Source organism: Budorcas taxicolor, chromosome 3 (assembly GCF_023091745.1).
Source record: "Budorcas taxicolor isolate Tak-1 chromosome 3, Takin1.1, whole genome shotgun sequence".
Classification (NCBI taxonomy): Eukaryota; Metazoa; Chordata; class Mammalia; order Artiodactyla; family Bovidae; genus Budorcas; species Budorcas taxicolor.
This window is the reverse complement of record NC_068912.1, coordinates 120,923,618-120,951,176: the sequence shown is the minus strand read 5'-3', so window position 1 is coordinate 120,951,176 and position 27,559 is coordinate 120,923,618. Positions and strand designations below refer to the sequence as shown.

The following is a 27,559-nucleotide window of genomic DNA, read 5'->3' as shown; positions in this document are numbered from 1 at the left end:
CAGCTTTGTCCTGCAAGGAAGCGGGGGTTTCCCCTGCCATTGCTCCCTCCCACCCCCAGTCACTAAGCCTCCTTCTCAAAGCCCCACTGTTGCTATAGCAGAAACTGCCTCCAATTGTTAAGCCTTCTAATAATTTATGCATTTTACTTTAATTCTCTAAAATAAACGTGCTGAGCCTTAACACTTCTTATGGGAAGCCTCCCTGCACCACAAAGCCCCCACTGCACACTGCAAACAGACCTGACCGCCTCTGGCAGCTTTAGGAAGCCACGAGAGGCCACACCTCAGGGCCCGATGAGGCGGACCTCCCAGTCACACAGCGCAGGATGGGGGACATGGCATGGGGCCAGGGGCCGGGGCAGGGATGCCCCCACACACGGGTGGTCAGGCCCCAGGGCCTTGAATTTCCAGCGCTCAAGAACGCAGTACACGGACCCTCCACCCAGCTTGTGAGGCCACTTTCCTAGGAACAAAAGGGAGGAGAGGATGCTGGTTAACTACACTTTTATTGGAAGCTCACGGCACCAGAAAGAAGGCGAGTGCAGCCTCTCAGACTGTCTCCAAGCCCCAGCAGCTGCCCCAGGGGAGCACCCGCTCGGGGTGACAGGATGCCTGTGGCTGGCGGGGCTTCTCACCCGGCGCTACTGACGTTTGTGGTCAGAGCAGAACCGGAAAGACATCTCCATGGACGCGTCACAGCAAGTGCGGGAAACGGGTGGCTGGCTTCTGAACCTCTGGGCCTTCTAGCAAACAGGGACGTGATATACCCAGGGTGGGCACGCCTGTTCCTCTGGCTCAAAGGGGACCAGCTGTCGTCCAGAAACTGCTTGATGTCTCGGCTCTGCTGGTCAGAGCGCGAATGGACCCGCCTCTGCCCCGTCACCCACGTGGCGCTCGTCCCCTCTGCCTGAGGCCCCTCAGAGGCTTGCGCCAAGTGGGGGACCAGTGGGACGACCGCCCTCTCAGGGATGTACCCCACAAGGCAGGATCCCACGGGCCACAGGCAACCAGGGGTGACCTGGTTGACCCCGAGTGGGCAGAACCATGCGCCCACCCAGCCTGTCCAGGACCTGCGGAGGGATGGCATGTCTGTCCAGCAGGCAGGCATAGTGGATGGACAGCTCTCTGTCCACCCAATAGAACAGCGGGGCTCTGGGAGACTCCTGCCAAGAGAGCCGTGTGGCCTGGGCTTTGAGCTCTGGCCCCCTAGACCAAGCGGCCAGTCGTCCAGCCTGCTTGCTGCAGGCTCTGCGGGGCCACCCCACGGGCAACACCAAGACCAGATGGAGGCCCCCCAGTCTGGCTGCAGGGGGCCGTCAGGCGTGGGTGGGCAGCATCTTGTAGGGGTTCAGGATGCCCTTGGGGTCCAGGAGGGCCTTGAGCTGCCGCATGAGCTGCAGCGCCTCGGGGGGCTTGCTGTAGCCGAGGACGTCCTTCTTCTTGAAGCCCAGGCCGTGCTCGGCGCTAACACTGCCCCGCTGCCCTGCCGTCCACTCATACACGTAGGGCTCCAGGGCGCCCAGCAGGGATGCGCTGAAGGTCTCGGCCGTCACGTTGAGGTGCAGGTTGCCATCCCCTAGAGGGGCAGGGATACACAGGTCAGCAGGGCCTCCTCGGCCCCTTGAGGCCCTCTCCTCCCCGAGGCCCCCACTCCCAAGAGCCCCCTGCCCCACCCCGCCGCCCTTCACACCACTGGCCGCTGACCTGGGGTGGTCACTCCCCTGCTCCGGGGGCTGCAGCGCCCCCGGCTGCACACACGTTTCTCTCTGAGTTCTCCGCAGCCCCCCACCCCACCCGCACAGCGCCCCCTCCCTGAGGGCCCCTGCCTGAGACAAACATCTGCCCAACCTGCGTGAGCCCAGCTGGACCACTGAGGCCGCCACAGACCCAGGTCCCCCAGCACCCAGGAGGCCTCTGACCGGGTGACCTGCAGCCTCTGACCCAGTGACCTTGGACCACTGACCCTTACGACCTGAGACTTCTTATGCCCCCTCCTCTATGCACGTCTGTCAAATGTAGGGAGCAAACCAGGGACCTGTCTCCCACCAAACGTGGTTCCCACAACACAGCTGGGGTGAAGGCTCTGGAAACAAGGGAAGCCCTGCAGAGAGAGAAGCTGGGCTCCTCTAATCCTTGCCGACACCAGCAGCCCCTTCAGGGCCTGGGGGAGCCACACGGCCCCGGGGCCCTCCCCACGCCTTGCACACGCAAACTGCCTCCAACTCAGCCTCCAGTAATCCCCACAGATAACAGCCTGAGACACACACATGCCACACAAAGCCTAAGACAAACATCACAAACACGCAGAAAGGAAGCCATGATGGCAAGACCCACGAGGGCCTGCGACGCAGCGACTTCCGAAAAGAAGATAAACGGCTCATGCGCTTAAAGAAACACAAGAGAAAACGTATGAGACACGGACCAGAGAGAGCTTTTAAACAGCCAGGTCGATCTTCTAGAAACGAAAAAGAAGGTCACTGAAATGTCAACGACCAGAGAGAGACGTAGCGAGATGCAAAGCAGACAAGCCCGCAGAGGCCAGGGGCCGCAGACGGGAGAGGGGACGCGCCGTGAGCCCGCGGGGGACGCCCCAGAGGGCGGGGAGACGGTGTCCGCAGAGACAACAGGGGAGCGGCGTCCGGAGGCAGAGCCCACAGGCTCCAGCTGACAGACACTGACCCAGCTGGACAGCGCTGAGAGGAGCCAAGGAACCCCAGGACTAGGGACAGATCTTAGAGCGGACTTCTCTCCGTGGAGCACCGCGGGCCCCGCGACGCCTGCACTCTGCAGAGAGCGGGACTGTCAGAGCAGAGTCTCACAGTTCACTGCGGAGAAGCCACTGAACAGCAGAGTGCAGACACGTTCAGGCCAAGAAAACCCGCGGCGCGCTGCCACCTGCCTCCCCAGACCACAGGAAGCTCCAAAGGCAGGGCTGTGACACCAGGTCAGAGACGGACCCGCAGTGTGGCTGAGTCTGGTCAGACACGGGCTCACACGGCGGTAACAACAGCACCACCACCAAGGCTGGGGAGCTTCACGGTGCTGGGGCACACTCCAGACACAGCAACCACGAGCAGGTGACGGCACCCAAGGGGCAGGCCCCAGGCCCAGGCTCTCAGGGGAACAGCGGTGTCCTGGTGGTGGGGGACAGAGAGATGACTCTAAGGAACTGGCCCAGATGATTGTGGGGACATGGTTAGCCCAGCATCTGCAGGGCCGACCAGCAAGTGGACACCCAGAGACGAGCTGAGGCTGCAGTTCCGGTCCAAAGGCCTCTTCCGCTGGGGACGTCCGTGTCCTGTGGCCTGGGCCTTCAGCTGATCAGGTGAGACCCTCCCACACGGGGAGGGTGACCTGCTTTACCCAAGGTCTGTGGATAAATGCTAATCTCATCTTAAAACTGTCTTCACGATATCCAGACTGACGTCTGACCAAGCAGCTGGGCACACAGCCCAGCCAAGCTGACACACAGGTCGCCACACTGTTTGGAGAGAGGGTCATGATACTGATTAATCTCCACCTCTTTTAAGGTAGGACACCCTGATAACTTTGCCAGAAGAAATATCAACAACCTCAGACATGCAGATGATACCATTCTGATGGCAGAAAGTGAAGAGGAACTGAAGAGCCTCTTGATGAGGGTAAAAGAGGAGACTGAAGTAGTGGCTTGAGGCTCAGTGAGACCATGGCGTCCGGCCCCATCACTTCATGGCCAACAGAAGGGGAAACAGTGGAAATGGGCAGACTTTATTTCAGGGGGGCTCCAAAATCATGGCAGACGGTGACGCACCATAACAGTAAAAGATGCTTGCTCCTTGGAAGGAAGTTATGCCAAATATGGACAGTGTATTAGAGACCAGAGATCACTTTGCTGACAAATGTCCCCACAGTCGAAGCTCTGGTTTTTCCAGCTGTCATGTACACACGGCAGAGCTGGACCCTAGAGAAAGCTGAGCGCTGAAGAATTGATGCTTTCAAACTGTGCTGCTAGAGAAGACTCTTGAGAGTCCCTGGGACTGCAAGGAGATCCAACCAGTCCACCCTAAAGGAAATCAGTCCTGAGTATTCATTGGAAGGACTGATGCTGAAGCTGAAACTCCAATCCTTTGACTACCTGATGAGAAGAGCTGACTCACTGGAAAAGACCCTGATGCTGGGAAAGACTGAAGGCAGGAGGAGAGGGGGCGACAGAGGCTGAGGTGGCTGGATGGCATCACCGACTCAGAGGACATGAGTTTGTGCCGGAGTCCAGCTCCAGCAGCCAGGGATTCAACCTCAAGGGGTGGGCGGTGTCGGCGAGAAACGACACGGCCTCTCAGCCTTCTTGGACTGCCTGCTTATTCCAAGTTTAAGACTCTCTTTCATGCTTTCACAAAAACATTAGGTCAGAGGTTTGACATTTTCAGATCCCCCTCACCCAGATTTATTATCTCCGTAAATGACTGTTGCCCTTCAAACAGAGTTCCTGCCTCAGGGATTCTCTCGGAATCAGCTTTACCATCTATTATCTACCTCCTATTGTCCTATAGTTAACTTGGGATTACATTGTAACTCATGCTACACTCCTCAGTTTATTTCTTATCTTTCTAAATCCTGTTTAACCCCTAACATCCTGAGCTCACTATCTCTTAAAAAGGCTTCTAGCTATAGTATCTCTAAAATTCCTAACCTCTATAAGCTATAGTAAAACATGCTAACATTAAAACATTCCTTAAATCTTCAACTTCTAACTATTTTAATTATTTCTAAGCTCTAAACACAGTAAACTCCTTTGCCATAAACATTTTCCTCACAAACAGGCTTCAGACAGCAATCCTTCCCGTGGCCTCAAGCTGCGGCCTATGTGCTCATCCTGGAACACTCTTTCGTAGAACTCCTTGAACAAATGTCAGCGACTAACTTTATGGATTATTTTCTGAGCACAGCTGCAGAAGGCTTTGTACCATTCTCATACTCCCCTCAAGAACAATAAGCACCTTAATATTCCTTTTCAGTCAACTCAGCCAAGGAGAGGAAAAAACAAGTCAAAATCACAAGGCCTAACTCCTTCATGCCGGGTCTGTGCCTGCAGAACAAAGAGAGGGGGTTGGGACCATGCCTCCATTTTGTCAGTAATGCCTGACGCGGCTCCCGACAAATTTGAGTAAACTCCAGAAAACAGTGGAGGACAGAGAAGTCTGGCATGTTACAGTCCAGGGGGTCACAAAGAGTCAGACACAACTAAGCGACTTAACAGTACCACCACCACCCTGATAAAGATACAATTCTAGGGATGCTGCTGAAAGAACAGACAGGCATAATTTCTTGTTAGTAAATGGAAACAAACTCTATGAGATAAAACACCAACCAAAAGAAGGTAATTCGGTTCAGTTAAGTTCAGTCGCTCAGTCGTGTCCAGCTCTTTGCGACCCCATGGACTGCAGCACGCCAGGCCTCCCTGTCCATCACCATCTCCTGGAGTTCACTCAAACTCATGTCCATTGAATCGGTGATGCCATCCACCCATCTCATCCTCTGTCGTCCCCCTCTCCTCCTGCCCCCAATCCTTCCCAGCATCAAGGTCTTTTCCAATGAGTCAACTCTTCGCATGAGGTGGCCAAAGTACTGGAGTTTCAGCTTTAGCATCATTCCTTCCAAAGAAACCCCAGGGCTGATCTCCTTTAGAATGGACTGGTTGGATCTCCTTGCAGTCCAAGGGACTCTCAAGAGTCTTCTCCAACACCACAGTTCAAAAGCATCAATTCTTCGGCGCTCAGCCTTCTTCACAGTCCAACTCTCACATCCTTACACGACCACTGGAAAAACCATAGCCTTGACTAGACGGACCTTTGTTGGCAAAGAAGGTAACAATTCAGAGCAAAAAAAATAGAAGAAACAAGGGACAAATAGAAGGCCCAAAGTGAGACCAATCCAGGTCACTGGACAGTCTCTGTAAAGGAAGGGCAGCAAAATATGCCACCTCAAGACGGGCCACTTTGGCATAAGGATTATTTTGAGCTGAAGGTAACTGAGAAGAAAGAGACACAGAACAGCCCCCTGCCCTCCATCCACGTGCAAGCAGGACAAGAATGTGTGAAGGTGTCCCCAGGCCCCAGCAAGGGCAGGGCCACCACCCGGGACAGCTCCAGGCTTGGCCTACATGAGACTCGTGTCCGCCAGTTTCCTGCGTGTTTATAAACCTTCCCACAATTTGCCCCTGAACATCCGTCCTCTTCCTTCATCCATGCTGTCTCCAAAGAGGTACTGTTCTTTGCTAAAATGCCCCACAAGTCGAACTACCTGAAAATGAGCAGCACCCTGTGGGGTCTCTCTGTTCGGCCTCCACGACCTTCCCTGAGCTCCAAAGGGCAGACTGGAACGGTTGCTAATCAGGGAGGGGAGGGGTGCAGAGACAGGGAGGAGCAGGCAAGAACAGCAGAGCAGCAGGCGCAGGGCACGGGCGCGGCCTTGAAAAGAATGAGACGGCCTAACAATCAGCGCCAGGTGGGCCCGAGATGGCTACGAGTCAGCCTCTACTAGACCTTGGGCCACGGTACACATCATCGCAACACGTCAGCACTCGTCCCAGCACGACAGGTCCAAGGGCGACCCACAGAGACCAAGAAGTCGGCCGTGATCCACTTCCTGGAAGCCTCCGCCTCTCCCCTGAAACAGCTGGGATAAGCCTCCCACTCGTTAGCTTGTGAGATTACCGGCCGCCCCACAGATGGGGGGCTCTCCCCTTCTGAGATGGCCCACACTGTGCAGCGCGCCCCTCTCTAAACGAACCCGCGTCTTTCCGGCCGTTCTGTCTCTCATTGCACCCTTTCTGCCACGAGACATCAAGAACCTGAGCGCCATTAAGTCCTGAGACCAGGTGTGCGACCTCAGTTAAAAGACCATGGGTGGACTTCCCCAGTGGTCCAGGGGTTAGGACTCTGCCTGCCAACGCAGGGCACGTGGGCTTGATCCCTGGTCCCAGAAGATTCCGCACACTGCAGGGCAACTAAGCATGGCAGCTCCTGAGCCTGTGCGCTCTAGAGGCGCCCTTAGAGTTGTGCTCTGCAACGAGAGAAGCCCACTCCCCACACCTGGCGGGAGCCCACTCAGCAGTGAAAGCCTAGTGCGGCCCAAAGCAAACCCGTGGCGTCTCAGCGCCACACGCACGCTGCTGCTCAGCGGCTCGGCCGTGCCCGACTCTTTGCGACTCCATGGACTATATTTAGCTTGCTCCTCTGTCCCTGGGATTCTCCAGGTGAGAATGCTGGAGTGGGTTGCCAGGCCATCCTCCAGGGGGTCTTCCCGACCCGGGGATCGAACCTGAGGCTCCTGCCGCTCCTGGACTGCAGGCGGACTCTTTACCGCTGAGCCAGTGGGGAAACCCAAAGTCACATAGCACATGGGAAGAAATTTAAAAAGACAAGAACAAAAGACCGTGGATTTTGCCTGGGCTCGACTCCCTGCCCCCACCACACGGGTTCCAGTCCAAATCTGAGGTACGTGGTTTCAGCTGCACCTCAAGGGACGCATTTGACAGTATCTTTGAGCTTTGCAGAACTAAGCGCCCCTGTAAGTGGAAGCTGTCAGGTTCTTCATTCCACAGAGGATCCCAGTTTGCTAATCTGGAGAAGCTCAGGAGACACCTGAGGCCAGGCTAGGGGAGTGCAGGCCCCGCTCACACCCTGGGTCCCTATCATCAACCCTGCCCTGCGCTGTCCCCATAAACTCCTCACCAGATCCTCCCAGCTTGGGACACAGTTCAGGGGCAGGAGCCCACCGTGCCACCCCGGCCTGGCAGAGCAATAAGTCTATTTTTTATTACTTTGCCCCAACTCTGCCTCTGAGATTCAATCTGGCACTGGTGCACAGAGGCCGGCCTCTCGGCATCGAACTGACAGCCCAAGTCTCCACCTTCAGAAGCAGCCGAGGCACCAGAAGGGGGCCCACCCTCACCGCAGGGGCAGGGGGCTCGCTCGGCAGCTGACAGCCAAGCAGGCTCCGGCCGCCGGCGGCGCAGAGGGCAGGCTGGATCCAGAGGGTCTGCTCTCAGCACCCGGCAAATGGCTGGGGAGACGGGCGGCGCCCGGCAGGGACCATGCTTCCACCCGCGGCGCTCTCCACCCAGTGCCCATCCACCGCACGGTCAACAGCAAGCCCACGGCCTTCAAGCGGATGGAAAACTCCCGCATGTTTGGAAGTTACAATACACAGTTCTGACCACCTCGTGGGTCAAAGAAGCAATGAGGAGGGAAATCAGAAAGCATTCAGAACAGAAAGATGACGAGAGCGCCCTCAGACAGGGGGAGCCCCCGGCCAGTGGCAGAGACGGGACAGAGGGAGGCACCCTGCGTCCCCGACCCACTCCTCTGCAGAGGGGTGGCATCGAGCGCCCAGGGGAGCAGATGCCGAGCGGGCGGAAGTACCGGGCGTGCAGGGCCAGTGCCTCGGTCACAGGACACAACGGCCTGGAGCCGGGTCTGGCCCTTGTGACTCCTGTGGGCGCTCCTGGATGCTGCCAAGTCTGAGGAGGCAAGAAATAGGTACTTTTTAAAACCAGCAAACACAACCTGTGTGCTTACATGGAGGGAAATTTAAATACACTGAAAAGCAGAAAGGCTGAAAATCAGTGAGCTACGTGTTTAATTATAGTCAGAAAAGCAGCAGCGACGCCTGAAGGTGGAGAAGAGAAAAGCACCGAACACAAAAGCTACAATGGAAAAGACCAGCAAGGCCCAGCGCTGACCGTGGAGAGACTGCAAAATCAACAAGCACCCGAGCAAGAGAGAACGGTGTGGACAGGGCCGCCCCTCTCTCCCAGTCACGGGGGCCCGGCCGCCAGCCCCTGCGGCCGTCCCCTCTACCAGTTACGCGGGCCCACAGCCGGCCCCTGCGGCCGTCCCCTCTCTCCCAGTCACAGGGGCCCAGCCACCAGCCCCTGCGCCCACAGCCCTGTGCAGAAGCCAGGACGCACCCTGGCCCGAGACAGCTGAGAGCCACGCGGAATGGGGCTCTCCCGGCCCAGACGCCCGCATCTGCCCCGCACCCTGGCACGCCTGCGTGTGCGGAGCAGTAACTGTGATGTCTGACTCACGGGCTTCTCTGCCCCAGCACAACGCTCCCATGTACCCTGGCTGCTCCTCTGCCTCCGGGAGCAGTCCCTCAGCACCGTCCAAGAGCCCGCTCCCCGCCTAGAGCTCTCAGTACGGTCCCAGATGAAACTGAACTCACAACCTTCGGATTGTACAGAGAAGAAACCATCCAAATCGGGACTTAGACGGTCCCCCTCCGCAAGTGCTGGACACGGCACAGAGGGTACTTAAGAACAACGCAATGCCAGAACGCTCAGGGTCTTAGAAGAGACGGACAAAAGGCCGGGAAAAAAATGAACAAAGTCAATTCTGAAGAAAAGGTAAGTTGGGGGAGTCCTGAAGTTATGAAAGAAAGTGCTTTGTAGTCCATCTCCTAAAAAAATTTCCCCACCAAAAACTTGAGGCCCAAGTAGCTTCACCTGCAAGCTACTAAATGTTCAAAGAGGAGGTAATCTCAACCTGCCAGACGCTTCCAGAGATGACCCCCAGGTTGCTTTATGACTCTGAGACCAACCTCCAGCCTGGACAGACAAAGGGAACCTGATAGGGCAGGATGGAGGAGCTCCTCCACGGGGTCAGTAAACGGGTCAGACAAGACATAGAAGGGTGCCGGTCACGCTGGGCTGACTCGGACACACAGACCCACTCGCCCCCAGGTCCAGAGAGATGAGCCCCAGGGGTCAACGGGAAACCAGAGCCCGGCACCCGAGCAGACGCAGAAAGAGCATTCAGCAAATCAGCAATCACGCTCAATTTCCAGAGTGGAATTCCTCCACGTGATGCATTCAGGGCCCCCACATACAGTCCCGGGAGGCAGAACTGAGCCCACCCTATGGAAAGGACAGCGGAGGCCCCAGGCAGAAGTCACCCCCACACCTGTGAAGAGACGGGGCTCTGGGACACGCGGTCCCAAAGGCTGCTGAAAATCGAGGGGGATGAAATTGCTCCTTCCTGTGAATCAATAACTTACAAGCGTGACTCTTCTGCACACAATAATGACCGGAAATAGCTTTAAGACCCTTTCATCTGGAGGGAGGGCCGGGTCAGAGCTCATCCTCAAACAGGAGACCCCCGTGATCAGGCCAGGCCCCCGCCCCAGCCAAGCCCCAAGCCCGCGTTCCCAGGGCGGGCCTTCCCGAGCAGGCCTTCTCGGGACGCCCCAGGCACGCCCCCAATCCCGCGGGCTGTGCTCACCCAGGTGGCCGTAGCCCACCACGTGCTTGGCACTCGGGCCGAGCCGGGCACGCAAGTCACCCACGAGGTCGTAGAGCCTGTCCAGGGGCAGCGAGAGGTCGTACTTGTACACGTAGCCGTCACGGCTCAGGGCCTCGGTGATCCGCTCCCTGAGTGCCCACAGCATCTGGAGGGGGTACAGGCACTGTTACCCCGAGTGGGCAGGGCTGCGGGGTGACCCCAGGGTCGGGAGGGAACCCTCAGGTGACAAAAACACCCCACGCCATGACAAGGGCACGGCTTCCATCTGAGAACCCACACTGGACGGGGGCCCCAGACGTGGCCAGGCGGGCCCCTGAGGGCAGACACCCAGGGCCCCTCGGGGACAATTAGTGGGGACCCTGTGACCTCAGAACCGGCAGGGCGGGGGGAGCTCGGGGACACAGGCGGAGACCTCAGCATGGCCGCACGCCCTTCCCAGCGCCCCATGACGTCCTGTCTCGTCACAGACGGCCCGGGAGGGGGTCCCCAGGCTTGTCCCGTCTCATCACCCCCCATCCTCCATGTCCCACCTCCATGTCTCAGGAAACATCGAGGCGAGGCAGCTTTCTGGGTAAGGGAAAACATCATTTTCTTCATTTCTTTTTTAACAAGCACACGGTGCAATAATCACCCCTGAGTAAGGAACAGTTCCTCGCCAGCACGGGATACCCACTGGGCATCTGCATTTCCCCAACTGCTCAGCACTGTGGGTCGCGCCCTTCCCACGCCTGGGCGCCCCGAACTTCATCGTGACCTGACGCTCCTCCCGTGCCTGGGGCCCGGCCACATGCCCGGCCTGAGCCCAGCAGCCCCGCCCGCCCTGTGCGGCCTCCTCAAGCCCTCACGTCCCAGTGCGGCCCCAGGGCTGCAGGCCCCTTGTCCACCCACCTCGCCCACCGCTCCAAACCCAGCCTCTCTAGAACCCAGTCTCTCTAGAACGTTCCGTCTGCAACACCTCGGTGCACCTGCACAGCTAACGCTGCTCCGTAACCCATCCAGGCTCAAACACCCCCGACCCCCACCCCGTGTCTCCACCAGGGCCCCGGACACCAACGCTTGAGAACAGGGCATCAAGGTAGGCAGTGTGACCCCTGGGGTGGGACCCCTCCCTCGGCAGACAGCCCAGGAGCCCTGCTCTAGCTCCGCCCGCCCCACACAGCAGCCTGGAGCTCGATGAACCCTGACGGAGCTGGGGCCGCTGGACCTGGGCCCTCCATCAGAAGACGTGGGCCCTGTGCCCAGAGCGGGCAGGGCCCGGCTCTCAGGCCTGAGGCCCAGAGGCTCCTCATCCCCAGGCAAGTGCGTTTAGTGGGAAACAAGGGAAGCATGGGAGGCAAGCCCCAGCACTGGGCCCTGGTGGGGAGAGGAGGACATAGCCCAGGTCTCAGCCCCTATCCCCCGCAGGACACAGGCCCCATCTCCCCCAGGACTGAGCTCCCATCCCGCCGAGGACTCAGCCCCCATCTCCCCCAGGACACAGGCCCAATCACTCCAGGACTCAGCCCCCACCCCCCCCAAGACTCAGCCCCCATCCCCCCCAGGACTCAGCTCCCATCTCCCCCATCCCCCCCAGGACTCAGCCCCATCCCCCCCACCCCCAGGACTCAGCCCAGCAAGCCCAGCCTCACAGGAAGGAGTGGAGGGAGTGGCTGACAGGAAGGACAGGAAGGTGGTGGGTCACTAGGAGCAGGACTGAAATCCTGTGTCAGGAGGTGAGGGCCTCCGAGGAACCCAGACCGGAGGGCCAGGTGGGAACAGGATGGGTAGCAGCCCCCAAGGCCCCAGGTCCCTGGACGGTGACCGTGGCCCCCCAGCTCCCACGCCCACACGGAGATAGCAGCCTCCTCCATGCCAGGCCCACCTTCCTCACCCTCTGGTGAAGCCCCTCCCAGGGAGCCCCCCACGCCCTGCCCAGCCACCGCCTGTCCACAGGCCCAGACACCAAGTATGTTTCAGTGAGGCGGCCGGCAGGTGGGTCCCCGGCCGCAGCCCCTCTCACTTTAGCGGTGGCGAGGGGGGGTGGTCATCGCCCACCTTGATCCTCCTCTCGTCGCTGCCCAGGGTCCCGTCGGTCACCAGCCCTGAATCCAGCGCCTGCTCCAGGAAGCAGCCCAGCTTTTCAGCGTCATGCCCTGGCCCGGAGCCCGCCGTCTCAATGAGGACGTAGAAGGGGCTTTCTGGAAGCGCAGAGGCAGGGTGAGCAGGGGGAGGCGGTCAGGGGAAGGCCGGGGCGGGACCGCTGGGGCCAGGGAGCTCCAGCACCTCCCTACGTGCTGGGGTCACCCACAGAGCAGCCAGCGGCTACTGTGGCTAAAGACAGGCCCTTCACTGTAAGAGAAACAGTGCCCCCCGGAGGCAAGGCAGAGCCGGAACGCTGGGGCCTGGACCGTGCAGTAGAGGGCGGGGCTCCTCTCATCAAACTGCAGGTTGAGTGGAGGTGTGCTGCCTGCCGTAGTGGATGACTCCTCGGGGGCCCTCTGTGCATACAGGGGCCCTCAACACCCCCAGGGACCCTCCACAACCCCCAGGGGTCCTCCACACCCCCAGGGACCCTCAACCCCCAGGGACCCTCCACACCCTCCAGGGACGCTCCACGCCCCAGGGGCCTCCACACCCCCCAGGGGCTGTCAACACCTCCACAGACCCTCCACACCCCCCAGGGGCCCTCCACATCCCCAGGGACCCTCCACACTCCCCAGGGGCCCTCCACACCCCTCAGGGGCCCTCCACACCCCCAGGGGCCCTCTGTCCATCCAGGGACCCTCCACACCCTCCAGGGACCGTCCACGCCCCAGGGGCCTCCACACCCCCCAAGGGCTGTCAACACCTCCAGGGACCCTCCACACCCCCCAGGGACCCTCCATACCCCCAGGGGCCCTTAACACCCCCAGGGACCCTCCACACCCCCCAGGGGCCCTCAAAGCCCCCAGGGGACCTCTATGCCCCCAGGGGCCCTCCATCCCATTAGAGACTCCCCTGGCACCCAGGGACCTTCCCACCCCACCCCAAGGGACCCTCCACTTTTCCAGGCCCTCACACATAAAGAAGATGCCACGTGAGGGCCCCCACCTCACCCAGACCCCATGGAGCCCTGGTCCTGGGCTTGCAGCCTCCAGAACGGGGAAAAGCAGTGCCCTTGCTGAGGGCTGCGGTTCCGTGAGGGTGGCCTGGGGTGAGACCAGGGCTGCTTCCTCTGGTCGTTTTCAGGAGTGAGAGTGCCAGGACCTGCAGCTGTGCGGGTTTACCCAGACGCACACAGTGCGTGGACTCCAGAACCAGGCGTGACAAGCTCGTCAGCTAAATTGGAAGGAGCTGGCTGAGCTCTGGGGGCTGGCACGTTTTGGGGGGACACTTCTCCCAGTTGAGGAGCCGGCAGAGGGTCCTGACTGCATCCGGCTGTTCCAGAGACCCCGGGGCTCCGGCACAACTACCAGCATCTGACCCAGCTCTGCCGGGGAAGGGATCTCAGGGAGAGCCCTGCCCTCAACAGCAACGGGGAGGCCAGAACCGCTGCGCTTCCTGCCCCCTCCACTCCACGGACGGGCTGGAGGCCTGGCACCTTCCATCAGCCCACATGCCAAATGGCGCAAAAGGTGAGGTGGGCACTGCCCACAGGCAGGCAGGGACAGTACCTTGCACGGGGCAGGAGAGACCGAGGTGGAGCCTGACCAGCTTCATGCACTCAGCATCCATGAACTCAAACGCAGACAGGATCTCGCCCAGCATCGCCCTGCAGGTACGGAAGGTCTGCAGAACTTCGGCAAAGCCCGGACAGCCTACAACAGGTACGGTGAGAGAACAGGCAGACTGGCAGGCAGACATGGGGCCTCCACGGGCCACCCGAGCCACCCTTCAAGCAGCAAAACCAACCCGCCCAGCCAACGGCCACTTGGAAAGTCGCTAACACGCGGGAAGAAACGGGCCCCTCGGGAAGCAACTCGGCTGTGTCTCTGACACCCCGGGCCCCGCAAGCATTCAGGGCATGTTTCCCAGCCCCCAACTCTCCGCGGCACCCCAGCACCCGGGGCTGGCTGCCAGGCACCTGAGGCGGAGCACGGACGTCGATGTGCGGGCAGGCGGGGCGGGCCAAGAAGACCTGGTGGGCACGGGGGTGAGCTCGGCCCTTCCCGGCAGGGATGAGGAGGCCCTGAGGGGTCCCAGGAAGGGCAGGGAGGAGGGTCAGGAGGTGGGGGTGGGGGTGGGGGTGGGACCGGGACCCACCCGGGTGGGACCCACCCTGTGGGGCCAAGGAGCAGCCAGGGGCGGCCTGTGAACCCCAGCAAAGGGAGCTGAGCGAACTGGAGACAGATCGGAGGGAAGCTTCCAGAACGCAACACAGAGCGGGACTGGAGGGAAAGCCGTGCAGTTACGACACGTGGAGACCGACAGCCTGAAAGGTCCCCTCGTGCGTCTCATCATCGTGCTGGGAGGAGAGAGGGCTGGGCGGCTGCTGAGGACGGGGTGGAGGGAAGCTTCTGGAAGTGGGGCGCTTAGGAAGCTCCAGAAAGAAAAAGAAACGCGCTCTCACAGGAGACATACTGGAACCCATAAGAGACCAAAGGAAAAGAGGGAATCTCTGCGTCGGCCAAAGAAAGAGAAACAGCCCCTCAGGGCGGCCGCAGGGGACGCCAACCCACCACCGGAGCGGCGAGGAGCGCCGCTCCCACAGGACGGGAGACGCCAGACGCCGGGGCCGCCTTCCAGGAAAGGGGAGGAGGGAGACGTGCCATACAGACACGCACGGACTCACATGGACTCAACAGGGACTCACAGCCCCAGGCGTCCATGACGGAGCAACCAGGATGTGTTCACAGCGCGGGGCCGGGAAAGCCCAACGCAGGACGGCAAACGTGGAGTTACAGTGACGACCAGCGCGACAGAAGGGGCGGGCAGACGGCATCAGGGCGACAAGGTCACGGGGCCGGAGCCTGGCGCGGGTGGATGGGGACGGGGCAGGAGAGGGACTTGGGGCAGGGGAGTCGAGAAGCCGCGTGGCTGGAGGGGGCCCCGACGCGCCTGCAGAGACGGTGGCGAGCCGCTGGCCCCACCAGGTGGACTAAGGGCCCTGAGATGAACGGACCCGGCCCTGGACCTGGCACCAAACGCTGCTTCCCTGCGAACCTCCCGGCTGCTTCCCTGCGAACCTTCCAGCATGAGTGAGTGAGTGAGAGGGAAGGAAGGTCACTCACTCGCGTCTGACTCTGTGTGACCCCAGGGACCGCACCCTGCCAGGCTCCTCTGTCCCTGGGATCCTCCAGGCAAGAACACTGGAGTGGGTTGCCATGCCCTCCTCCAGCGGATCGTCCCAACCCAGGGATCAAAACCGGCTCTCCTGATTTATCTTCTTTTGGTTTTGCTTCCTTTTGGTCTTTACCCTACAGCATAAGCTGTTATTTAAGAATAACAAACACCGGGTGGATGAGACGCAGGAAGCCCCGGTCCTTTTACAGAATAAAGCGTGCCCGGTCCAGACCCCACCTTGGCACCAAGGCCAGGTCCCGGCCCATGGGGAGAGGGAGAGGCGGGAGGAACGGGAGGGGCGGCCTGCGTGGCTGCAGGCAGTGCTGCCCAAGAATCCCCCGGAGGCTGGGGGAGGGCGCCTACCAAGGAAGGCCACGTTCACAGCGCTGGGCTTGGGCGGACACAGGATGGACACGGCCGTGATGACCCCCAGGGTGCCCTCTGACCCAATGAAGAGCTGCTTCAGGTCGTAGCCCGTGTTGTCCTTCCGCAGAGACGTGAGGCAGTTCAGGACGGTTCCATCGGCCAGCACCTAGAGATGGCGTCAGCACTGGCCCCACGCTGCCCTGGGGTGGCCAACCCACCCTGTGCACCGAGAGCAAGCCCTGGGGCAGAGGAGGGGGGCGGGGAGCACCCAGGGCAGGGTGGAGAGCACCTGGGGCAGAGCAGGGAGCACCAGGACGGGGGGGGGGGGACACCTTGGGTTGAGTGGGGAACACCCAGATGGGGTGGGGAGCACCTCAGGTAGAGCAGGGAGCACCTAGGGTGGAGCCAGGAGCACTCGGGTGGAGCAGGGAGCACCCTGGGTACAGGAAGGCAGGGAGCATCCGGGTGGAGCAGGGAGCACCCGGGATGCAGGAAGGCAGGGAGCATCCAGGTGGAGCAGGGAGCACCCAGGTGGAGCAGGGAGCACCCGGGTGGAGCAGGGAGCACCCGGGATGCAGGAAGGCAGGGAGCACTCGGGTGGAGCAGGGAGCACCCAGGTGGAGCAGGGAGCACCCGGGTGGAGCAGGGAGCACCCGGGGTGCAGGAAGGCAGGGAGCACCCGGGTGGAGCAGGGAGCACCCGGGTGGAGCAGGGAGCACCCGGGTGGAGCAGGGAGCACCCGGGGTGCAGGAAGGCAGGGAAAGGCAGTGCACCAGTGCCCATCCCTGCACTCCTCATCCACAGGCGCCTCAGTCATGCTCTCTCTGGTGAATTTAGAAGCTTAGCAGCACAGCGTGCAGAAGCCAGCAGGAGACTTGCGATGAAGCAGCCTGCAGCCAGAGAGCAGCTCAGGGGCCCGTGGCTCACCAGACAGAAGCGCCCCCCGCCCCCGTGGGCAAACACAGGGGCCACGCTTTAGAAAAGCCCTGGAGCTGTGGCGGCATGAGCCCCCGGGGAGCTGGCGGGCAGAATGCCACCACCCGGGAACCTGCTCAGGGGAACAGCCCCTACAGCAGCCCTTCGTGGGGGCAGGAGGTGCATCATCGCCTCGTGGGAAGCCAGAGAGCGGGGTGCTGCGTGTAACCCCCATGGCCCGGGTGAGGCCCAGGGGAGACCAGGCCGCACCCCGAGGTGGCCTCCCTGCCCACCTGAGGCCCGAGGTGGCACCAAGGCTGGGCCTGCAGCACCCTGGGTGCCCGTGTATGGGAGCAAGGGTGCACCTGACCTCTGAGCCAGGGGGTCTCACCAGAGACCTTGCATGCCGACCACTGGGAAAGGCCAGGCCCCTGGGACCAACCCGGGAGCCAGAGCAGGTCCGGCCACGTCCCCAGAACCAGGGCCAGTGCCTGGCGGCAAGTGTCCCCAGCTCACCACTTCCAGGCCCAGGACCGTCCCCCGCAGGGAGCCGTATCGCAGGAACCGCAGGCCGCCTGCATTGGTAGCCACATTCCCCCCGATGTGGCAGCTGCCCTTCGCCCCGAGGTCCAAAGGCATGATGAAGCCCCGCTCCTCCACGTACTGGCTCAGCGCCTCCAAAACACACCCCGCCTGGCAGACCAGGACCCCTGCCGAGCAAGCAGAGCCCCCGTGGGGGCCGTCAAGCTCAGCCCAGGGGGCCCAGCAGGCCAAAAACCCCGGGAGGGGCATCTGCCCATCCAGGAACCAGGGTGAAGAGGAAAACGGGTGTCCCTCATCCCTCCCCTAGAAGATGGCTTTATGGGAAAAGAGGAAAGGCCAGTGAGGCCACGTGGGGGGAACAGGGCTCACACACACAGGCTCACGCAAGGGAGCGGTGAAGAGGGGTTCCTGCAAGGCTAGGGCCTCAAGTGCGGGTGGGATTCTGCCCCGGGGGCCTGTGACAAGTCTGGAGACAGTCTGGGCTGGAGATGCTGCTGGCATTGAGTGGGTGGATCCTGGGGCTCCGCCCAGCCCCCCAGTGTCTAGGTGCCCTGGCCAGAGAGCGTGCTCGGCCCAGGGGTCCTGCCCAAGAGGCACCCACACAGTTGTGGGGCCTGGAGCTTCGAAACTGTGGAGCCCCTTATACACCCCGCAGGCCTCAAGGAGGGTCGGCGTGGCCGGGAGGGGCCGCAGAGCAGCTCAAGTCCAAGGTCTAAGTCGCCCCAAGGACCAAGGGGCCTGGGTGCCTGCTCGTCCCCCCACCCCGGACCCGGGCCCCCCTCCCCAGCCCAGCCCAGCCCAGCCCAGCCCGGCCCGGCGGCCGACAGGGAAGTCCCGGGGGCGGCCAGCCTTACCCGACACGTCCTGGAAGCTGAGGACCTGGTTCATGAGGGCGGTGGACAGGATGACCTCGTCAAAGACCGGCGTGCTGCCGCCCACCATGCCTGTGTTGCCCCCCTGGGGGTTCACGGCCAGGTTCCGCTCATGACAGTACCTGGGACACGCCGAGGACCAGGGTCAGGGCTGCCTCCGACTCCCACACCAGCACCCCGGGAGGACGCCGTCAGGGCCATGAGACCCCAGCCTCTCCCACCACCGAGCCAAGCCACTTCCTGCCGCAGCCTCAAGGGGGTGCCTCCTCCATCCCCACACACGACAGGAGTCTGAGGGGCAAGTGACCCCGCAAACCGCAGGGGGAACAGGCGGTCATGGTCTTCCCAGGTCACAGACGAGGCCCAGGCCACCCCGAGGCTGCTCCTCCGAGCGCAGACAGAGCGTCCGCGGCCGCCCTGCCTGTTCATCTTGACAGCTGCAGCCCCGGGCACTCAGGGCCCCTCCCGCCCCCCACCCCGCATCTCTGCTCCCCTTTATCCTGGGCTGCCCACCCCTCCCCTGCCCAGTGCCCTTCAGAGGCAGGTCAGGGTCACCAGCAGCACCTCGTCCCCAGCCAGCCTCCTACCGAGCGAGGACCTGAAGGGACCAGGCCCTGATGGGTCAAGATCTGGGCACTGGGGGCCCCACCCCGAGGGGCAGGCTGCCCACGTGTGTCACGTGAGCCACCTGCCAGGCAGCCAGCCTCCAGCCGCAGCTCAGACGGAGCAGCACCAGGTGTCCTGGGGCCCCGCACACACCTCCACGGGCGGCGGGGACAGAGCACTCTCGGGCGCTCACCTTCCACGCATCGACAGTGGCGTGGAATAGGAATCAGACCACGGGCATCGCCACATGGAAGGGAAAGGCCGTGACGTGGGAGATACAATGTGATGATGCTTAACGGCCCACACACACGCAGGAAAGCGCTGAGCTGACAAACCAAAATGTCATCGGCGGTTATATTTGGAGAGGAAAATTTTGCTTTTGCAATTTTTTTTTCTTGATGGCTTTCTATGCTTTCCAATTTTTCTATAGTAAACACGAGCGTACAGGGACAGAAAACTTCAAAGCAGGCGTTTTTCAAGAAAAGGCCTGTGCCCACCGCTGCCCTGGGCGTCGAGGCTGCCCGGCGCCCCCTGGAGGCTGCGGCTCTGCCCGCCCTCCCGCCGCCCCGCCCTCTCGCCCCCGCCTGCCTGGCCGCGGGGTCCGCGTGCTCTCTGCCCCGCGCTGGTGACGAGGGAGTGGGGCGGGCAGGGCACCTACCTGAGGATGTGTGCCACCTCCTGGGTCGTCCGCGGCCTCAGCAGCACCTTGCTGGAGCCTGTGGGACAGAAGCCACGGCCACCTAGGAGGGGCGTCCCGCCTCCTGGGGAAGCCCGCCCGCCGGCCTCCAGGCCTCGAGCCTGACTCGCCGAGGAAGGGGGCCCGCCCGGGCAGCCCGTGGGCTGGAGCTGGGCCTGGGGACCTCAGCGGCAGGAGCCCGGAGTCCTCTCCACTGCAAGTGACTGGGTTTCCCCAGGAAGGAACCTGTATCGTGTGGCGACACCTGAGGCCACGTGAACACCCGGCGCCCTGCGAGCCGACCCCCGTGAGCTTCAGCTTCCGAACGCACCCATTCACCTGCACTCACGAACCCACCTCCTGCTCCAGGAAGGGGCCTTCCCCACCTTGCGTGTTTATCATCTTGGCTATCTGTCCACAGCAGTGCAGGCTGTGGACTCTCAGTGCTTGGTTATCACAAGTTATTTGATGCCCGGTCGCGGCCTTATCTGTCAGCATTCCCGACCACTGCCTTGAAGACAATCAAGTTTCTCTCTAGCTCAGTTTTGCGGAAAGTGCTCTAAGCAGCTAGGAGGCCACAGGGGAGTCTTGCACGTTTCCCTGCTGCGCCACTGACTTCCACGGTGCTCTGAGACTGGGCTGTAGTTTCCAGCTTACTTTCTTACTATGAAAGCCATGTCTCGTTTGCTTTTCATCAAATGAACCGTGTCTGCCCAGGCGCCTGGCCGTCAGGCCTTCAGGTCCTTCCGGGCGGCCGAGTGCAGGGACCCTGGTTATCCGCGAGGCTCCTGTTGGTTTCATTCACTCGTGTTTCTCATACCTGAGCTCCCACCATGTGCCCAGGCCCAGGCACAGAGAGAAAAGCAAAGTTCTCCCGCCCTAGGGATTACCTCTCTAATGGGGAAAAGGATAAGAAAATGGTCCGATGTGTTAATAAGGGGGGGCTACAAAGAGAGCAAAGCCCAGGGCAGAAGCCATCAGAGGCCAACTCTGGGGAAGCCCCCAGGACTGGAGGGAAGGGACGTCCAGCCTGGAGAGGCTGGCAAGGGGGCAGGCAGAAGGGCCAGCCACACAGGGTCGGGGTGCCACCGCCGCCATCACCCCCCACCCCACCCCCCACCACCACCCCACCCTCCACTGCAGCCTCCCTTCCCCTCCGAACACCCTGCTGTGCTCACAGGCGGGCCACCCTTGATCCAGCCCTCCTCACCCTGCACGCCACCTGCCAGGAACATCCCCAGGGCTCCAAGGGCCTGACTTCAGTGGACCGTCCCCCTGCCGGCCCTCCCGGAGGCTGTCTGCCCACTGTCCCTGGAGCAGCTGCCCCCACCGCTGCTGAGCCTTCCTGCCTCTGCTTCGCTTCCGCTGCAGCCCCCTCTCTCACTCAAGGTGCCTCTGGGCTTGAGAAAAGGGAGGCACCCTCCACACCTCAGGGCCTCATCCAGGCATCCTCATCCCACACACAAACACAGCATTGCTCCTGCCTCTTGGTCCCCCAGTCAAGGTCAGCACACACCACTTGGGGTCAGCACACACCGCCTCGGGGTCAGCACACACCGCCTTGGGGTCAGCGTACACTGCCTCGGGGTCAGCACCCACCACTCAGGGTCAGCACACACCTCCTAGGGGTCAGCACACACCGCCTAGGGGGTCAGCACACATCACTTGGGGGTCAGCGCACGGCACCTCGGGGTCAGCACACACCTCCTAGGGGTCAGCACACACCGCCTAGGGGGTCAGCACACAGCACCTCGGGGTCAGCACACACCGCCTCGGGGTCAGCACCCACCACTCAAGGTCAACACACACCTCCTAGGGGTCAGCACACATCACTTAGGGGTCAGCGCACGGCACCTCAGGGTCAGCACACATCACTTGGGGTCAGCGCACAGCACCTCAGGGTCGGCACCCACCGCCTCGGGGCTGCTCCCACAGGACCTTGCAGAGCGGACACCTCCTGCCCTGTCCTCGGCAGGAGCCTGCTGATCAGGCCGCGGAGATTTTCTGCTCCAGGACTCAGAGCCACCTTCTCGAGCCAAGTGGCCCGCAGAACAGGCTGTGCCCAGCATCCACACTGCCCACAGGACTGCGGGCCCCCACGTTCCTCAGGGACGTCCCTCCTGTCTCGGTATCAGAGACACCACGTGGCCCTGCGGCTAGGCAGGGGGCTCTGGGCGGGGCGGGGCGGGGCGGGGCGGGGCGGGGCGGGCCTGCGCGCCTTCCTCAAGGGCACCCTGGAAGAGAAGCCCAGCAGACAGGCGTCCACCGCCTCCAGCCTCCCCACGGGGCAGGGCCGGCCTGGCACCTGCGCCCACGCCCAACTGCACTTGCTCCTGACGCTGCACTCTGGTCTGGAGCCTCGCTCAGCTTTCCTGCCGCCGTCAGGGCCCCGCCGTGCCTGAGCCAAGAGCCCAGCACACCCGCCAGGGCTCGCCCTCAGCCTGGCTGCGCTGGCTCCGGGCCCAGCCTGAGGACCTGGGCGCCCGGCGCGTCCTGGCAGTTCAGGCTTAAACACGGCGTCGGGCAGTAAGCTGCTTCTCTTCCATATCTTCTTAATATGCAGCAGAAACACTGTTGGTTTTTGTAACTAAGTAGGTCACGTGACCTCTGAAGTCACTTCGAGGGACAGTCGCTCAGTCGTGTCCAGCTCTTTGTGACCCCATGGACTGTAGCCCGCCAGGCTCCTCTGTCCATGGGCTTTCCAGGCAAGAATACTGGAGTGGGTTGCCATTCCCTTCTCCAGGGGACCTTCCTGTCCCAGGGATCAAACCCGGGTCTCCTGCATTGCAGGCAGATTCTTTACCATCTGAGCACCAGGGAAGACAACACACGGCCTTAGGAAACCTGCTATTAAGAAGGCAAGCTGAGTCCAGAAGAATCTCCAAGCTGGTGTGGGGGGTGTGGGCGGCCAGGCCATCTTGCAGGGCCCGCATCCTGCCCAAGCGAGCTGCAGAGGGGACAACAGGCCCCCCAAAAGACGTGTAGACACCCCACCCCGCAGAACGCACGAACATGACCTTCCTTGGAGAAAGGGTCCTTACAGATGTAATTAAGGACCTAAACTTGAGATCATCCTGATGAGGGTGGCACCCCAATCCAAGGACAGTGGCCTCATAAGAGGACAGAGAGGGAAATACAAGCAGAGGCTGTGTGAGGGGGACAAGGGCCAGAAGACACCACACGTCAAGGTCGCCTGGAGCCCTAGGAGCTGGAAGAGCCAGGAAGGACGCCCCACTAGAGGGAGTCCTACCCACAGCTGAGACCAGAGAGGAGACACTCCAGTCGTTCGAGCCCAGTTTGTGGTTCCTCGCTATACATTAGCCCAGGCCTTGGTCGGCAGCCATGAAATTAAATGACGTTTGCTCCTTGGGAGAAAAGCTATGACCAACCTAGACAGCATATTAAAAAGCAAACATTACTTTGCCAACAAAGGTCCGTCTAGTCAAGGCTGGAGAATCCCATGGACAGAGGAGCCTGGTGGGCTGCAGTCCAGGGGGCTGCTAAGAGTCGGACATGACAGAAGCGACTTCACTCACTTTTCCCTTTCATGCACTGGAGAAGGAAATGGCAATCCACTCCAGTGTTTTTGTCTGGAGAATCCCAGGGACGGGGGAGCCTGGTGGGCTGCCGTCTATGGGGTCACACAGAGTCGGACACAACTGAAGTGACTTAGCAGCAGCAGCAGCAGTCAAGGCTATGGTTTTTCCAGTGGTCGTGTACGGACGTGAGAGTTGGACTATAAAGAGAGCTGAGCGCCGAAGAATTGACGGTTTAGAACTGTGGTGTTGGAGAAGACTCCTGAGAGTCCCTTGGACTGCAAGGAGATCCAACCCGTCCATTCTAAAGGAAATCAGTCCTGAATATTCATTGGAAGGACTGACACTGAAGCTGAAACTCTTGATACTTTGGCCACCTGATAAGAACTGACTCACTGGAAACAACCCTGAGGCTGGGAAAGATTGAATGCAGGAAGAGAAGGGGATGACAGAGGATGAGATGGTTGGATGGCATCATCGACTCAGTGGAAATGAGTCTGAGTAAACTCCAGGAGTTGGTGATGGACAGGGAGGCTGGTGTGCTGCAGTCAATGGGGTCGCAAAGAGTCGGACACGACTGAACTGAACTGACGCCTTTCGAGGAAGTGAGTAGCAGTTAACACACACACACCCCTCAGAGCAGCTGCGGGGGCAGGGGGGGCGGTCAGCTGTTTTATCTTAATTTGCAGATGTCCTGCGACAGAAAAGCGTCTGTGACGCCGCCCGGAGCTCCTGCACCCAGTGCTCACCGCTGGCCGCATGGAATCCCAGGCTGTTCCTCAACCCCTGCCCACCCCAAGCGTGAAGTGTGAAGAGACCCTCACTCACCTCGGACCGTCCTCAGCCAGTCCAAGTTGGGAGCCTCAAGCTCCTCCGGGTCTGTGACGACCCTGCCAGGGACAACTTGCTCCAGGGCGGCCAGGTCGTCCTCAGACACCACGGAGAAGGGCAGCCGCCGCACAGGGTAGCGCTCCGGGGTCAGCGTCACCTCAGGAGCGCGGGAGGAGGCCGAGCAGCTGCCTCGTGGAGCCACGGGGCTGGTGCCCCAGGCCCCTCGCGGGCCGCCCAGCCCAGGGATCCTGGACGGCCCCACCCACATCCTCTGTCGCACGGAGGCTCCTTGAATGCAGGCTGCCCGCCAGCAGAAGAGCCACGCAGGCCACCTGGGCACCAGAGGGGGCATCATCACTCCTGCCCTACAAAGTAAGTGAGTGGACCTGACTCTGGAACAGCTCGGAGCAGACACAAGGAGAGCACCTGCAGAGGGGGAGGCAGCTCAGCAGGGCCCCGGCCCCTCAAGGGCCCACTGGCTTCCACGGCTGCGGGGGCAGAGTGAGGTTCAGACCACCCGGAAGAGGTGGGCTGGGTGGGCACCAGGGACACGAGGCCTTCAGCTGCCGCAGCATGGCCCCCGGCAGGAGTGACACCCCTGACAAGTCACGAGACACACACCCCTGGCTTAGGCCACCCCACCCCCACCCGTGTTAGCTTTAACATCTGCAACAAACACGCCTCCCTCTCAGCCCCTCTTCCTTCACAAGGAAGGAGCAGTTACGGTGCTGTGAGAGGCAGATGCCATTTCCCTGGTAACTCAGCTAGTAAGGAGCCGGCCTGCCATGCAAAAAATGCGGGTTCAATCCCTGGGTCCGGAAGATCCTTTGGAGAAGGAAATGGCGACTTGCTCCAGTATTCTTGCCTGGAGAAGTCCTTGGACAGAAGAGCCCGGCAGGCTACAGCTCACAGACTGGGGTCGCAGAGCTGGACACGGCTGAGCGCGCCTGCGCATGAAGGTGGTGGTTTAATCGCTCAGTGGCGTCGACTCTGAGACCAGCCAGGCTCCTCCGTCCCTAGGATCGCCCAGGCAAGAATACTTGAGAGGGCTGCCCCTTCCTTCTCCCTGGAATCTTCCTGACCCAGGGAGTGAGCCAGGGTCTCCTGGACGTGCAGGTGGGTTCTTTACGACAGAGCCACCAGGGAACAAGTGGTTAAAATGATAAGCCTCATGTCTGTGGATATGCTCCAAGCTCACAGAAAGCGCGGGGCAGGGGGGAGCTCCTCTGGGCCCCGGTCGTGGGGGCCCGGGAGTGCGCAACTCGCCAGGAAACCCCCGGGGAGGGGAGCGGGGTGCAGCACCGGTGTTCTGGTTGCTTCCAGCTCACCTGGAGCTCAGACCACCTGGGCGGCTCGAGGGGCAGCGCCCTCCCGCGGGGTCACACCTCCGAGTGACCCTGCGGACACGACCAGAGCCCCGGGTGCCCGGAGGCAGCAGGCGCCGCACCAGCGGGGGTGAGGCTTAAAGGAGGCGCGGAGGCCAACCCCCCCGTCTAGGGCTGCGCACGGCAGGTAAGCAGCCGGCTCGGGGCCGGACTCCCGCCGGGGGCCGGGCGCCTGGGCTCACGGCCGTTAGGGGGCCACCGGCGGCCAGGAGCGGCCGCCCCAGCCAGGGGGCGACGACCAAGCGCCGGCGCCCCGCGCGCGCGCTCACCCAGGCTCGTCCGGAAGGCCCGGGGCGCGCGGCCTGCGCGATCGCGTGACCGGATCGGCCCGGGCGGCGGGATCCGAGGGCCCCGCGGGCGCCCGCCGCCCCGCGACCGCGCGCCTCCGCCGCCCCCGGCCCGCGGCGCTCAGCCCCTCCGCCGAGCCCCCGCGCGGACGCGCGCACGCACTCACGTCCGCGTCCCCGCCGCGCGCTTCGCGCCGCCGTGGGGAGAGGGCGGGCCGGAGCGGGACTGCGCCTGCGCCGGAAGCCCTCGGGGGCCCCGCCCGCCCGGGCCCCGCCCCCGCCCGCCCGGGCCCCGCCCCCGCCCGCCCGGGCCCCGCCCCCGCCCGCCCGGGCCCCGCCCCCGCCCGCCCGGGCCCCGCCCCCGCCCGCCCGGGCCCCGCCCCCGCCCGCCCGGGCCCCGCCCCTGTCGCTGGCTCCGTCCGCCCCACTGCCCCGCCCTCTGCCCGGACTCGGCCCACCCAGGGCCCCGCCCCTTTCGCCGTGATGCGCGGCTTCATCCAGCTTCCCCCGCGAGCACAGCGGGCCTTTAGTCGCGTTGGCACTGCCTAGCGTGGTCCCTGCACAGCCTCCCACCCCTTCCACGAGGACTGGCCCGCGTGTACATCCCGCCTGACCCCAGGGCGTCACTCTGTCCTCCTAAAGGGTCCCCAGAGGACCGTGACTCACCCTCTCAGCTTCGGGGAACACTGGCACGCAGAGCCCCGGTCCCCTGGCCCCAACCCTGGCAGAAGGGCAGACATCCCTGCGAGTCTGCAGGCAGAGCCCGAGGGTGCCCCAAAGCGCTTGAGAACCCCAGTGCCCCAAGTGAGGGGCCCTAGCATCTGCGCCCGGTGGCGATCCCGCTTCAGGAAGGCCCGGACCACCCCCACCCGCTCCGCCCCGGGGGAAGCAGAGTCCGCCTCTCGGGACTGCCGCCTCCTCCAGCCCCTCCAGTTCGTGCCCGCCCGGTGCCAGTTTGCCACCCACGGCTCCAGGGTATCTGCTCTGTGGGCCCGCTGGGCTCTGCCATCTGGGGCACCAGGCTGGGGGGGGCTCCCGGCCTGACAGGTGTTCCCCGCCCCAGCCACCCAGCGGCCAGCTCCCAGCTGCCTCCCCCTCCCCCGGGTGCGCCAGCAGAGGCTGAGCAGCAGGTCTCCGCAGACATCTGAGCCCCAGCTCCGTGGAGCTCCTCTTCCCAGCGCTCCTGGGGCTGAGGTACCCAAGGCGGCCATGCAGCCAGCTGGCCTCCTCCTCCTCCTCTGAATCCCAGTCAGCATGCCTCCTCCAAGCTGTCAAATCCACAGACTCAACTTGCTTCCTCCAATTATTGCTACCTCAGTGTCCCTTTTTGCTTCTTCAGCCCTTGGATGTCCTCCATTAAATGGTTACAGTACTCACAGTGGTTTCCATGCACCCTTTGATGGCTGACACAGTCACTGGTACCCGGAGCAGAGTTCTCTTCTCACCTTCTGGCCCCCGTGTCCTCCCGAGGCGGCTCCAGGACACATCTGGCTCACCAGCTCCAGAGTCCTCGATGCGGCAGACAGGAGGGGCGTTCTGTGGGACGCTAAGATGATGACCCCTGGCGGAGGGCACGACGGAGTGTGTACATGGCCCAAGGCCAGGTTGGGAAGGCATGCTGCAGGTTCTGCCAAGTAGAACAGAGATCCAGGTGGTCCCTGCAGATTGGCGGAGAGTACAAGCGAGGACTGGATCCACAACCAGCCACCTGCCACCCGCCACCCGCCAAGAGCGCGAGTTCTGCTCTGGTAAGGATGCCTTATCAGGAGCAGCAGCTGCAGCGGGGGCCTCACCACCTCCAGTAAACCTTCTTCCCTAAGATCTGCCTGCCTCTTCACAGTGAGTCAGTGGGGGCACGCTAGGGCGCACCCTGTCTTTGGGCCACGCGCTGGCAGGGAGAGAACACTCGAGAGACTTCCCCCGGCCCTTCCTGCTGTGACAGCCCTCGCTCCACAGGTCGACGTGGCCATCCTGCCAGTGGTCAAGTCCACCTATCCGAATGGCACAGACACTGGGAA

The 27,559-nt window shown here is 62.1% G+C and overlaps 1 protein-coding gene across 3 annotated transcripts; it reads right to left on the bottom strand.

Annotated features, from left to right (window-relative positions):
- Window positions 1–494: 494 nt before the first annotated feature.
- Window positions 495–25,381, bottom strand: D2HGDH (D-2-hydroxyglutarate dehydrogenase). 3 transcript variants are annotated; one of them, XM_052637157.1, is made up of 11 exons: window positions 25,198–25,381; window positions 23,867–24,234; window positions 19,485–19,542; window positions 18,203–18,342; window positions 17,322–17,515; window positions 15,888–16,056; window positions 14,326–14,430; window positions 13,916–14,059; window positions 12,318–12,460; window positions 10,263–10,428; window positions 495–1,576 (listed from the first exon to the last, which is right to left on the bottom strand). In XM_052637157.1, the coding sequence occupies exons 2-11, from the start codon at window positions 24,222–24,224 to the stop codon at window positions 1,317–1,319; spliced, it is 1,737 nt and encodes a 578-aa protein (XP_052493117.1). In that variant the 5' UTR covers window positions 24,225–24,234; window positions 25,198–25,381; the 3' UTR covers window positions 495–1,316. The 3 variants fall into 3 exon arrangements, with proteins under 3 accessions (XP_052493117.1, XP_052493120.1, XP_052493118.1); XM_052637160.1 differs by lacking the exon at window positions 14,326–14,430 and having other exon boundaries at window positions 25,198–25,378; XM_052637158.1 differs by lacking the exon at window positions 25,198–25,381 and having other exon boundaries at window positions 23,867–24,539.
- Between the last annotated feature and the right edge of the window lie 2,178 nt (window positions 25,382–27,559).

Excerpts from the sequence above, each read along its gene's own strand:
- D2HGDH (XM_052637157.1), bottom strand. The coding sequence starts at position 24,224 with ATGATGCCCCCTCTGGTGCCCAGGTGGCCTGCGTGGCTCTTCTGCTGG. Across the intron at positions 14,431-15,887 it reads TGTGAACGTGGCCTTCCTTG|GGCCTCCTCATCCCTGCCGG; the intron begins GTAGGCGCCCTC and ends GGGACCCCTCAG. Across the intron at positions 10,429-12,317 it reads GCGACGAGAGGAGGATCAAG|ATGCTGTGGGCACTCAGGGA; the intron begins GTGGGCGATGAC and ends TACCCCCTCCAG.